The sequence below is a fragment of the Pseudopipra pipra genome, chromosome 2, assembly GCF_036250125.1.
Source record: "Pseudopipra pipra isolate bDixPip1 chromosome 2, bDixPip1.hap1, whole genome shotgun sequence".
Lineage (NCBI taxonomy): Eukaryota > Metazoa > Chordata > Aves > Passeriformes > Pipridae > Pseudopipra > Pseudopipra pipra.
In genome coordinates this window covers 95139620-95154157 of record NC_087550.1, presented here as the reverse complement: position 1 = coordinate 95154157, position 14538 = coordinate 95139620, and the positions used below count along the sequence as shown (strand labels likewise).

The following is a 14538-nucleotide window of genomic DNA, read 5'->3' as shown; positions in this document are numbered from 1 at the left end:
AAAACTCATAGGATGAAATAAAAACAATTGAACAGGGAAAGAAAAACCTGTATGTATAAGAAATAAAAAATAAAAATTTCAATCTCTACTTCCCAGGCAGGTGTTCAACCATCTCCGGGGAAGCTATTTCATCACATGTGATGGTCACTTGGGAAGACAAACGCCATCACTCTGAACATCCCCTCTTCCTTCTACCCTGAGCTTTTTTTTTTTTTTTTTGCCCTTTTCCAACCTTTCTGATAGAGGAACACAGTTTAGGATTGTTTACAGCAGTCTCAGAATTACTCTAAACTACTAATCCCTCGGAAAGCGTGCTCATAGGGGTTGACTATACTGTAAGAGATGACCAGAACCAGAATGCTCTGACATTCTCCCTGACAAGCCTAGAATTGGTTTAAATCACCCTGGGGATTGCTGAGATGTAACTAGGTATTTGGGACTATCTTAAAGGCTATAGACCATTTCAAATCTATTTGTACAATGTGATAGTGTAGTGATAGGTACTGGGCTATTCATACAATGGAAAACCGAAATAGCTCCTTACACACAGTCTGCCTGTAGATAGACTATTCTGTTTTACCCCCTTTGGAGTTGTTCCTTTCTATCTGTTTGGCTTGTTTGCTACATTTTACCCCTTAGGTCCTTTTTAATATTTGAAACACAAGAAATGTGCTAGATAACTTCATATGCCTACCGTGGCTTGTCTAATTAGCCAGGACTTAATTGATAGGGTACAGAGAAAAGTGATAACTTCTAGGATATGATTCAACTTGTTTTAGATTTATCCGTTTTTGCAGGTATTTCACAGACTTGGTGTAGCTCCCATCTGTGTTAAGGGGAGGAATCGATGCTTTGTAACAGGCTCAGACAAAATCAGAGAACAACATTTGGGAGTTGAAACAGGCAGCTTTTGAAGAAATACCATGGTGTCATCAGTTCTGTAACCCGCAGAATTAGTGTTGTACATGCTGTACATATTGTACATGTTGTACATATCAGTCCTTACGTTACATGTCACAGAGTTTGGACTGCACGAATGATAAAGCTGCTGATGTTTCAGGGGCTTACTGAGAGTGCACGGATGACTGACTATAAGAGAAAATAAAGTTTCTTTTGTGACTGGAGTTTTCAGTGGTAGATCAAACATCTAGCTTTATGTAGAAGGCATCTAGCTATATTTTGAAGGCAAAAATAAATATCAGGATTGTTTGCTGGGCATCCTCAGAATTTTATAATGCAACCCTCATTTTCTAAAGCGATTACAAATGGGTGTAAACTGGTGAAGTCAGTTGAATTATTCATGTCTGTCATGTACACAGAGTTTTACAAGATTGACAAGAAAAGGGGTCCCTTGAGCACGGGGATGTAATTAGGTCATAAAATAGCCGGATACAGGGAAATAAAGATGACATGGTCAGTTAAGTCTGGCAGTTCCTAACTTTCAAATGTTTGGTGTGCAATCTGAATAATCTGTTACATTTAGTATAGAATACATAAAACTTAGTTAGTGAAGCTTCTTACAGAGAATTTATTGTTTTGTGCAATAGGGAATGTCCTGGCTTTTAGGCTGTTTCTATGGGAATCTCAAGGTATTGTTCTCCCTCCAATACTAGGTGCATACAACTATATTTTCTTAGGCAATCATAAATCTATTGGGCACACATAAGCATAATTCTGGCTGAACTGTTTCAGCAGTTCTAGTGGTTTACTTTATTTAACTGGAGAAAGAATCTGTGAAATTTTAAAATATTTATTTCATTTTCAGAGTTAAGCACCACCCTTGGTACCTCTGGTTTCCACTAGCACTTGACATTTCTTATCCCTCAGGGTTAACTAAATGTTTATTAAATCACTAAATAACCCCATTTCTCTATGATATCCTTATAATATCTATGTATGTTTTACATCTGTGAATTTAAAAGCTTGTGCTGTTTCTAAATATGGAGAAATGTTTCTGCAAGGTACTAAGATACCACAGCACTGGATTTCATCTAAAAGTATTAAATAGTTATAAAAATAGATAGAATTATATTTGTGCACAAATAAGCATATTGAAAGTTCTTGGCCCATATCTCACAAGCTGATAGAGTCCCGTGTGCCTATAATAAACAACTAATACCATTAAATTATTTTAGAACCTTGATGTTTCAACAAAAATAATTATTAAGTACTTCATAATTTGCTGAGGTCACATAATAACAAAGATAATGGACATAGATTTATATGTGGTAGTAAGACATTCAGTTAAATGCCTGACATAGGAATAAATATGTTAAGATATTATAAACTACTCATATCTTCACTAATCCTTATCCAGTGAAGCTCTTTTAAGGAAATGCCTGTTAATTTGTTGACCTCTTAAATTAATACAAACAGCATATATTTAGAATAAATATTTTAAAGACGTAAGTAAATAAGCAACACATTAGTTTATGCCAGTGGCACCAGGCAGGAACTTTCAATTATTGAATTAATGTGCAAATTGTCACATAGATAATTTTAGTATGTAGTTCTAAAATAATACCTTTGTATTTATTGCTTAGTTAAATATAATTGCTTTCTTTCAGTGCCTAGAAAAGTACTAGTTGCTCTCAAGTGCTGTTTTTTATGCTCACAGGGCTTGTATAGATGCAGTCCTGCTGCCCCACACTCAAAAACAACTGTGACCTTCCTGCTGGTTTTTTTTTCCTGTGGATCTGCAGCTGTTAAATTCTTTCCACTCAACTCAGATATTCATGGCACCCTTTTTGTCCTTATCTTGATATTCTTTACAACCATTTAATCTTCAGCGGAACAACCTGGAATGACACTTCCTAAAGCTAGATTTTCTAGTCAGACTGAATAATAGTAGGCAGTTAATACTGGTGACATCTGAGAGCAAACACAAAATCCTATACAAGCATGCACGTAAAATCCTTTTACATGTCTCAATCACTGGATCCTACTTTGCTTTTTTTATTTAGACCAACATGGCATTAATTTAACATCACCTGTTTTAGCAGAATTATTCAGGCTGTACTCTGCTCTAAATGAGAGCAGAATCTGGTCCAGTATTGGTACAGTATCCCAAGGGGACAGCCTTAGCCTATCTTGAAAAATGTTTCTTGTATGCAGTTTGTCTAACCATTATACATTTCAGAGCCAACAGAATCCCTGTTACCCAGACTGATAGTACTCTCAGGGTTCAGAAGCATAAGGGGAGCTCCCACAGAAGAGAGTAGAAGTAGAGATGATCTTCCAAGAAGCTATTTTGCCATATGTTTTAAGAAGGTCCAAAAATCCTTCCCCATAATCCCAATACACCTTGTCTGAGCCACTAGTGGAAGGGTTTTATGTGTTTCCATTGCTCTTTGTCTGAGTACAGGTTACATTGGAGAAAAAAAAATAAAAGGAAGGAAAAACCGAAGTGGTTTTATCTAGGTGGAACAGCAAATCTAATCCTATTTCTCTTTAATATCCCAATTTCTATTTTATTCTGGTTTTACTTTCTGCTTCTGCAACATAAACCAATATCAGTATATTTCCTGGGCAGTGCTTTCTCGGCAAATAAAGTAGCAACCCTCCCTGAAAAAACATCTCAACCTTGACCATATTGACCACCATAACTGGTCTACTCTGGCCTCCAATCGGGAGGTCTGGAGACACACCATCTATAACGCTGCTGATGCTTTTGAGAAAGCACGCAGGATCACCCTTGAGGAGAAAAGACAACACAGAAAGAATTGTGCCTTGCAGAATATACCATCTAAGGAGTCTTTCTGCTGTGCCTTTTGCAACCGGACATGCCTATCTCGTATTGGCCTTTTTAGCCACCAACACGCTTGCAACAAACATGGGTAGAGCCCTTTCCAAATCTTCGTTCGTGAAGCCCAGACATGATGAAAGTAGCAACCCCACCAGGAGACCAAGTGGGAAAGTTATACAAGCCCACTGAAGGACTTTTAATTTTGATCCCTATTATAACATGGCTGTGTCTGTGGCAGAAGCAAACTAGCTTCATTACACACCAGTCCTACATCACTGCTGTGTTAAACAGAATCAAATCAGCAGGTTAAAAAAAGAGTCGAATTTGTTCTACAGTCCATATAGTCTGTGTACAGTGAAGCATTTTATTGCCCTATGTGCATGTTTGTGGAGTGCCCGAGCATGAAGAGACAGTTAGCTGTGGAAGAGACCTACCTATCACGAGCTAAATGTAAACATTTGCTGAGCTAGAGTCAAATGTAATAGAGCTCCTTGTTTGCTCAACGATAGCATATTTCTGAGTTAATGTGTGATTTTTGCCAATTTTAAAAATAAATATGTTTTACATTGCTTTATCAAGATGAAATGGGAATATCAGCTTTAAGTAGGATGGTACAAAAGTATTGTAATGCAAATCTTTAGCAGATGTTGAGAATTCATTTTTTTTATTTGCATAGTTGAATCCACTAATCCCAGGAGCCAAACTATAATTTATATTCTACTTATTATTCTGCTGCCACATTGTCTGAGATGAGGAAGCCTCTGCCTAATTACAGGAAGTATATGAATAAATATTCCAGGATTAAGACACACATATCTTCATTACTTCTTCTCTCCAGAAATTAAAATTCATATGTCTAGAAAAGATTAAGGGTCGCAAAACCTAATGCAAAAAACCCATAAAATTTAGGAAAAAAAGATTCTTCCAATTCATTTCTTTGTTGTCTATCATAGGGTAGTATCTTTATATGAGAAATTTATCTTACTTTGTATTCAGTCTAAATTGAAATATCCCAAATAGCCACTTCTTCTGCAAAGGTATTCTGATCCAGGGGATTTCATAGCTGTGATCCTTCCTCAAAAGTCTGGTTTGAGTTCCACATGGGTCCAGTGCCTGACACACATTTGAGTCGCTGTAAAATTTTCTTCTGAGGGTTTTCTGAGTTTTTTTCCACTTCTATTTCTTAGTCCTTAATTTTGCTCTTTCATCCCAGTTACGTACCATTCGTTGTCACTAAATATATTTTCCTTTTTCCATAGACACGTTAAAGCATGCTATGTATTCTCCTATACCTCTTTATGTAGGAAGTGAATTTTTAATTGTTGAAGCAAAAAATCAATATGTTTCATCAGATAAAAACATTTTGGCTTCCAGTGGCATGTGTACAAATGTTGTTGTAAAAATACGATACCTTGTCAGTTTGCTGTAAGATTACTTTTAGCATTATTACTTTCCAGATTTCTTTCTGTCAGCAAGTGTCTGTGTTGCTAGATTCATCCAGAGATAATAAAACTGCTTGCAGTCTATCCAAAATTGCTCTAATTTTATTTTCTCCCTTAATTCTTATTGGTCTGCAGATCTAACCATTTAATACTCTGTTGCTTGATATCGATTAAGATATTAAAAAACCTAATACTGGTATGGTAGACAGATACTTTGAAGTGTTGATTCATTGCTATATATACTTACTGTTTCAGGCATATTGCATTTCATCTTCACCTTTACAACAATCTGAATTACTTCTATAAGTCTGTAGGAAGCAGCCTCAGTGCACAATTTTTCATAAAAAGGTGAACATTACAGTCTTCTTATACTGTATTTTTCCACTTCTATAAAAGAAGCCCCAAATGGACTCTGCTGTAATCAGTTATTTATAAAGGCATCATCTTCTTATCAGCACACAAAGATTTACTCTTCTCAAAAATTTTGAATAGCTGCTTTGGTTGTTAATATTTATGCTGTATAATGAGATATTTATGTCACATATTGTACCAAGATTGACAGAATCACTTTTATTTTTTTTGGAAACTATAATAATCTATTTCCCTTTTCTAATTATCTGGAATTTCCCATGTTCCTCATATTTCAGAAATAATTAGGTTATTCCTTCAAGACAAAAAAGAATATAACACAGGGAAGTGGAATGAATAAATATGTATCCTTTATATACAGGTAACATTAATCAAAATTCCATCTCATTCTTTGCTGCTCATGCTTTTATAACTTTTCTACTGAAAATTTTTCAGCCATCCTTTTTCTTCTTAAAAATAAATTAGATATCTCTGTACAGTAGCTAGACTCTAGATATTTCAGCTCTCACTTTGATAGACTTTTCAAATACAAACCTTGCCTAACCCATTCTCCCCATCCTCCCCAAATCCAAACAAACAAAACTAAAAATTCTGAGTTATGAGCACATAAGAACACAAGTTCTATAAACAAAGTCCATTTCTTTCACATTCTTCACAGACATCAACAATACATCAATCTGTGACTGGTTGTCAAAGAAAGAGGAAAGGAAGTTTAGAAAGCGGAAAAAAGAGAATCTACCAAGACACTACAGCCTGGTTTTACTCCTTTGTGATGGCATTTTTTTAATTTCTTCTAGCAGAAATACAGGACACAATTTAATTTTGATTGCTGTTTTTTATTCACTACTTTTTTAATAGATCACACTAAATCATACCAGTTTACTGTGGTGAACAGTACATTGTAGTAAACAAAAGAAAGAGAAAATGAAACTACAACATAATGAATTACACTGACAGGAGTTATTATTTTTCCTTGTATAAGCTGTGATTGGATATTTAAAACTTAGAACTATATAACTTAGAACTCTTATAAACCTGTCAGCCATATGTGTCTTTTATTTTTTAATCAACAAGATAAAGACATGGAAAGAAGGAGTTGCTTTCAGGAAAGATTTGAGTTCTGGTGTTAGAAACTATCCTCTTACTGAGGACATTGGATTGCAGTCAGTAGCTACCTCTAATTTTATTATTTTGGGTCTTTCTTAACCAGGCAAGAGAGACCTAGGAAAAAGAATAGCAAAAAAAAAAAAAAACCAAAACAACAAACAAAGTAGTTTTGTGGCTTCAATTCAAAGTCATCTATGTGGTTTTATTAAGCTATTGATTTGGAGCTGCTTGGTTTTTTGCCCTTTGTGCTTACTGTGTTCTTTCCTTTAGTGTCTTCTATCATGTTGGTGTGCTATTGAAACCGAGTAGTGTTTGTTCCAATGCTTAAAGATTTGCTGTGCATACAGAACTGGGAGTACAGCCCTACAGCCTATTTGTGCACACTCTGTGTAAATCGAATAGCATGCTGAGCCTTAGAATATTACTGTGGGTTACTGTGCCATAACCTGAACTGCAGAATATTCTGTCTTGGGGAAAAACAGCCTGCTGGATCTTGTCAGCTGTGCACTTAGGGAAGTGAGGGGGAAAATTACTAGATAACATCCTTATCTGTGAAGACCCAAGAGAACTGTGTTTTCCATATTCACAAGCTACCTGAAGGTGTTGGCAGCAATATCTACTTCAAACAAACAAAAATTACCCTGATAGAGAGCATCATTCAGAAGCAAAGGAAGAGAGGTGAGAGCACATTTCTGCAACACTAGAGAATCCTGGCCAGTCTGTACATGCTAACAGTACAAGCCTGTCTAGGTGGAACGTCTTTCTTCTGTTCAGGTGTGTGAAAATGACAAGTTAGGACAAGGAGAGTACTAAGGAAAAAAGTGGAGAAAACGGAGCTTCTCTTACACTGATGTCATGTGGAGGGGCGTTGGGGAGAGCTCCTCCACCGATGGTATTGTTCCCTGTCTCAACTTGTAAATAGAAGAGGTCTTGCATTTATTTCCTAATCAACACTACATTAGTCTTAACATGGTGGTGGAGAGATATTGATTTTAATTAATCCTTTAGATCTCCCTGATTTGTATTTTTCTTTGGATCCCTTAGTGAATGAGTTGTTCTGGCTACGCCATGAAATACTGGGTTTTATTACCTTCTCGGCTAGGAAGGAGGTTCAGTTTGTCTAATATAAGATGTCTAGGCTGGAGTCAAGAGCATCTTTTTACTCAGTGGAAAGACATGGTGTACTTACAGTGCCCAGTTATCTGACCTATTGTAAACATCAATATTACATTAGGGAATATGACACCAGAATATTCTACTAAATCTTAAGAAAGTCTAGAAAACTAACTCACCAATCCAAATTTAGCTGAAGTGTATTTCATGGGATTAAATCAAATCAGGGAACCATTGTGGCTGAAAAATAGTTACAAACTTTGTGTTGTTTTTGTTTAAGCAGCCTTATATAAGATAAAAATGATTGATAGCAATTTATAACACCAGGCATAAAGGTACTTTTTCATTCTAGGTGCTTAACCAGTAGATTTGAACAAGAGAGATGGGAGAAATAAGTTCTCTTAGTCCCTCTGTTAGTTACTGTGCAGGATGAGTAACTCAGTCAAACAAGTAGACATAAAGCTGAGCTTTCTCTCAGTCACGCAGAATGCAAGCATCCAGTCTGGACTTCTGAGTCAATCCATGGTCAGTGGATGAAGGCACCTCCAGAGGGCAATATCTTCTTATTTTAGCAAAAATATCTGGAATGCATAGAACAAGTCACCCTACAGAAATACCTGTCTTTACAGACTGGTTTGAGAACAAGGTGACTAACTCAGGCTAGGAGCATAGCTTTTCAGTGTCTAACACAGAAAAAGAGGATGGGCTAATGGTTGTTGTAGCAGTGAAAGAGCTAACTATAGAAACTTGTTTCTGCCACAAACTTCCTCTGCAAACGTAGCAATACATTTGGAAGATGCTCTACTTTCCCCTAAGGTAGAGCTTGCTTTAATGGATAATGTGGTGGAATTTTAAGAGACTTTTAAACATGGAGGAATACAGTGGATCATTTTTGTCTGGCGTCCTGTATAGTACATAGATTGTAAGGAATGTTTTGCTGTGCTTGAATCCTATGATTTGCATGTATCTAAAGTAAACCTGAGCCAAACTTAGAATTTCAACCTTTTAATTTGGCTCTGTTCCAGAAATTATGTTTCTTTGGGTTTCTGCTGTAAGGGAGTTTTAGGCTGACCGCTTTTGCAGTTGCTTTTTCATGCTTTGGGAGTCAATGCTGAATCATCTTTGTTTCAGTCAGCAGTTGCTAAGCTTTCCAGCAGTTGTCTCTCTAGCACCTCTGATTTTCCACAATTTCAAAGACAACTCTGTTGATACAAGTATGGAGACAAGATGACCCCAGCCTGTAGTAAGTCTGTAAAACAAATGTCTTTGTGACCATACAGCTAGTTGAGCTATTGGGAAAATGTTATCCTTAGTTTTCTACTGCTAATCTGGACTGTGAGACTAACTGAAAGGATCTGTGGTGAAGTTCTGGACCCTTCTTACCAGCATTCCTCCAAACAATTTGGGAACTAGGGCAGGCTAGTGACCAGTCAAAGAAGGCAGCTTAGATGTGGCTACGCTCTGTGGGAAGGTGACAGAGTTTAAGAGAACATAGCAGACTACGTAATATTGTGTGCATAAATAAATCACCAGGCTGGGGTTTTGCCAGATGGTTTCTCTGCCAGAGAAACAGGCCCTCTTGCATTTCATTTACTAGTATAGACTTAGCCATGGAGCCCTCAGTAGGGCTGCTACCAGCCCAGAGGACATTTCCAGACTGCAGGAACTGAGATACCCAAGGGTCTGTGCAACAAAACAAAACTAGAAATCTAGGTAAAATTTGGTCCTACAGCAGTTTACTTGCAGATGTTTCTGCAAAGTTGCCACAGCTTCTGGGACAACTGAGGTACCTGGAGTCATTCCAGCACTGCAGCTTTGCCTGCCATGGTCTATATGAGTTTTGGGACAGCACAGTTTTGGGTTGCAGCAGAGCTATAGGTGAATTCAGCTGTTAAAGAACTAACTAATAAAATTTCATCATAAAATATAATGTATAATAAATGTATATATAACGTATATAAAAATTATACATTATTACATATAATAAAATATGTAGCATCAAGATGTATAAAATCAGTTTCTTTAGTAGTAAGTTGTAGTAAATGTTGTAATAAGTCCTCAGTTAAAATTTGAATTTTATACATTATTGGACTTTGTATTACTTAAGTTTCCTTCCTTGGTTCTTTTATCTGGTACATCAAAGAACCCTTTAATATCCAGCATTTTCTGCCTTTGAAGGTACTCAATGCTGCAATCAAGTCTCCTCTTGCACTTCCTTCCAATAGTGTAAACTGATCAAGTTCCTTAAAGTCTCTTTGCTATATGATTTTTTTGTTCAAAATTAAGAAAATGTTATTTCAGACTGATGAAAATAATTTTTGTCAATGTCACTTTCTTATGAATTACTCCTTAGGAGGCATAAGTCTTATAACACATACTGAAAATATATTTTCCTCTTTTTCAATGACCCAATTCAGTACCAATGGTATCGGCTGCGGAGGCTTTTCATTTCTTTGGCATTAATTTTCAGTGAGGCATTGAAAGAACTGACAGGAAGAAAATCTGGGGTTTAGGCATCACTTGCCCAACACTTATTATCCAAGGTTATGTCTAATAATATACAAGATCTAAAGTGATTTGCCTTCTTGTTTTCTTCACCTTTATCAGAATCCCAAGCTTCCAGTTTGGATATTAAGATTTGAGAGTCAAAGGAGAACTGACAATTTCTGCAAAAATGTCAGCCAGGCCAACATTAGAGTAACTCTACTTCTGCTCATTTTTCTAGGTATAAAGATTTGGCTGATACAGCAGCAGGAGAGAAGAAGTTGTCTGCCAAGGAGAGATGTCGTCTTGTTCTTCAGCAGTGTAAATTACAAGGCTGGCAGGTTTGTGATCTACAAAGCAATTAAAATATCATTCTTTAAACAAACTAACTGAGTCATTCCCATTGTGGCAAGCCACCAGATCCTTTGCAGCAGTATATTCTTTTGACATTTAGTGTATGCTTTGGTATATTATCAAACTGATTTTTTGAATTTTCTAGAATATGAATAGCTGTGATCATTGTGCCAAAAAAATCAGTGTATTCTTGTGGGAAGGAAAAGCTTTCAATTAAGCATAGTACACCGTATAAATTTGTATCCAGACTTTGGAAGGTATTTGGTATATACATTTTAGCAGTTGAATGGTTCCTGAATTACGAAAAACCCTACATGTTTTCTTTCTTTACAATCCTATGCTAAATGCTATACTGTCATAATAGGGGAGACCCAAAACAACTAATTAGGATTTCCCATCTAGCCAATACCTTTGTAGGTGCCAACTTGCTGATCCACAGAAATACCAGAGTACCTAGGGTTGCTGTACATCAAGTAAAGTTAAAAAAGAAGAAAAAGCACCAAACACTGAACAGGAAACTCTCAACTCAACTTCCTATCTTGTCTCCTTACTTGATTTATATCCTACTTAATTCTCACCAACATGAACATTGCAAGGTGGATATCTCCATTTGTCTGGAGTACCCAGTCATCTCCTTTGGGTAGCTTTGTAATTGAGCGGGACTCATTTCTTTAACATATGCACTTTCTAAAGAAAATTTCCTTGCACAGTATGGAAGTTATTGTACAGAGATGAAGCTTCTGTGGCTTACTATGTAGACCATTTCTCCAGGTGGTGTAAGCCTCAGATTTGGGCTTGTTTCCAGCCAGGAGAACTGAAATCTATTACACAAGAGAGCATCCAGACCACTTTCAGGGACAAGTATAAAGTTTAAGGACTAGGCAGATGTTAGGGCACTCCTATAGGCTTCTTTGGTTTAAAGGATGGGATCTTCTAATTCATTTATGACCTCTAAGTATTAAGATGCCTGGAAAAAGTTTCTGCAACTGCTTATGAAGGACAAGGACTATGTCAGACTGTGTACTATAGGTCTTTTTCAGCAGCCCAGATTCCTTAATAATAACAGGAACAAAAGTAACCGCACACTAGGCTGGGAGCACACATGCATTATCACCTGCACTGAGGCACATAAGAAATTTTTTCTTTGATCAAAATACTGTTAAGGTCCCATTTTAGTCACTAAAGGAAGTATTGGACACATGTAGCCCGACTCCCTCAATAGCAAAGACCAAAAGGATGGACCCTGAAAAAGATAACAATATGAAACCAGACTTGCTTTCCTTACCCAGGTTTATTAAGTCAGCTCTGGTCTGTGTTCTGCATCCTTGATGTAAGGTTTCCTATGCAAAAACCGATTAACATCTAGAAATTGTACTTTCCCTTACAAGTACCTGGAGATCAGAGTACCACTCACCTTCAGAACTTGTGTGAGGCTACAAGCTTGACATTGGGCAAAGGCTGTGTAACAGTAATTGCATAGTATTCTCCAGTCACGAAACAGAAAGCAGGATGCCTATGGAGTTTATTTCCCCTGGAGCCAAGAACCAGTATTACAGCACAAAAAAAACAATTGGCCATCAGTGAAAGCCTGGAGCTCAAAACTAGTGATTCTATAGTGATTGGCATTTGAAAACAAGCCTGAAACCTTGAAAGACAAAAATGTTAAAAGGAAATTCCAAAACAGAATCCCTCCATCATGCAGAGGACTGAAGCTTGTGATCTCAAAAAGATTTTAGAGGTTCTGACTCCAGAATCTCATTAACACCAGGAAAAGTCAGGTGGGCAAAACTACAGCAGTGCATAATACATTGTCCTTCAAACCAGAAAGGAACAAAACTCTTCCGAGACATTAATAACTTACATGGAATAAGAGGGTTTGGGGGTGAGAGTTGTACAATTGTCACTCATGCACATGGCAACAAAGTTGAAAAGAACAAGGTCTGAAAAAATGGGTGACCTTCTCTGTACACCTTTTTGAAGCCACAGAGAGCTGTGACAAACAAGCGGAAAGATGAAAATCATAGAAGAAAATTTTAGGAGAAAATTCACTCAAGTCCAATTTCTTAAATGCCCAGTGAATACGAGCTTGATACCAACATATTTTGTATAGCTGATACAAAACCATATACCCAACTATCAGCAATAGTGACTAATGTCTGTGTCACATAATGTCTCTCTCAATTATCTTTTTGATTCATTTGACTAATCATAAAAATTGAACTTTAAATAACAATCTAGATGAGGAAGCTTATACAATCTGCAGTTGTCGTGAGTGCTTTCCTCTATGCTTTTACAGCAGAGGACTCTGAAAAAAAAGAAGAAAAAATTTAAAACAGAGAGGGAGGAAGGAGGAAAGGGAAGGAAAAAAGTAGGAAGCAAGGATTATGTCAGTTAGCAAAGTCAGAATAAAGGCATGCATCACTAAAAATCATCCCAGCAGCAGAGGGTTATACATATAACCAGTTTATTCAGCCACTGTTGCCATCAGTAACTACTTCAAATGAGTCACTGCTGGAACTGAAAATCTATTTGTTGCAGGGGTTCATGAATAAATCAAAAAGTGTCTTCCCCAACACTGTTACCTGCAATTCCCTGAAGAGCTGTTGCAAATTTAGGTTGATAAATGGACCAAAAAGTAGCAAAAATAGCCTCATCAAAGATGATGATGTTTAGGAGAAAGTAAAACACATCTGAAATCAAACTCCAGCTTATATGTCATCATCAGATGAGTTTGTCAATAAACTCCCCTGCAGAGGGGGAAAAAGAAGGAGCTGGACTTCTTAGCTGAGTGAATCTGGATGATACTTTTAACTTCCTTCTGATAATGTACCTCACCATCCCATTTTGAGAAAGGTAATATTAACCTGGGGGTGGGGAAAGTGTTCTGAAGTAAAAGGCTGAAAATGAGTAAAGAAAATGATCTCTTTGTATTTATTTCCTGCTTGACAATTTATCTTTTCCTTCTTATATAAGTTGTGTTTGGAGAGTGTTTTATTAACCAACAAAACAACAAACCCTAGACCCTATTCACAGAACAAGTTCTTTCTTCTCTTATAAATAGTGCAGTCTGTTTAGAAATGGAGAAAAAGTGCAGAAGATCCAATACCAGAGTCCAATTTTGGTTTATTTTCTACCATTTAGCAGAGCATAAGAGCAAACACTATCATCTAGCCAACATCTGGTGCTTGATTCAGCAGCTTCTGTGTTAGATTAAAGTATTTATTATCATAGAACCATTAAGGTTGGAAAAGATCTCCAGGATCACTGAGTCCAGCTTTTGACTGAACACCACCACGTCAACTGGACCATAGCGAAGTGCCATGTCAAATGTTTCTTGAACACTTCCAGGCACGATGACTCCACCACATGCCTGGGCAGCCCTTTCCAATTCTTAGCCACTGTTTCAGTGAAAAAATTCTTCCTTATGTCCAACCTGAACCTCCCCTGATGCAACTTGAGGCTGTTTCCTCTTCTCTTATCCCAGTTGCCTGGGAGAGTAGGCCAAGCCCCACATTGCCACAGCCTCCTTTCAGGTAGTTGTAGAGAGTGATAAAGCCTCTCCTCAGCCTCCTTTTCTCTAGGCTGAACAACCACAGCTCCCTCGGCTGCTCCTCACAGGACTTGTGCTCCAGCCCATTCACCAGCTCAGTTGCCCTTCTCTGGGCTCACTCCAGCACCTCAATATCTTTCTTGAAGTGAGGGGCCCAGAAATGGACACAGCACTCAAGCTACAGCCTCACCAGTGCCAAGTACAGAGGGACAATCACTTCTCTGGTCCATCTGGAAGCATCATTTCTGATACAAGCCAGATGCCATTGGCCTTCTTGGCCACCTGGGCTCATGTTCAGCCAGCTGTCAAACAGCACCCCAAGGTCCTTTTCCTCTGGGCTGCTTTCCATCCACTCTGCCCTCAGTCAGGAGCAC

At 37.5% G+C, this 14538-nt stretch overlaps 1 protein-coding gene across 5 annotated transcripts in view; it reads left to right on the top strand.

Annotated features, from left to right (window-relative positions):
- Positions 1-14538, top strand: part of MYO16 (myosin XVI) — a 375232-nt gene that overhangs the window by 289733 nt on the left and 70961 nt on the right. For all 5 annotated transcript variants that reach the window (XM_064646535.1, XM_064646539.1, XM_064646537.1 and 2 more), the window contains one exon: positions 10502-10601. In XM_064646535.1, coding sequence (XP_064502605.1) covers positions 10502-10601 — 100 coding nt within the window. The remainder of the gene's footprint in view (positions 1-10501; positions 10602-14538) is intronic.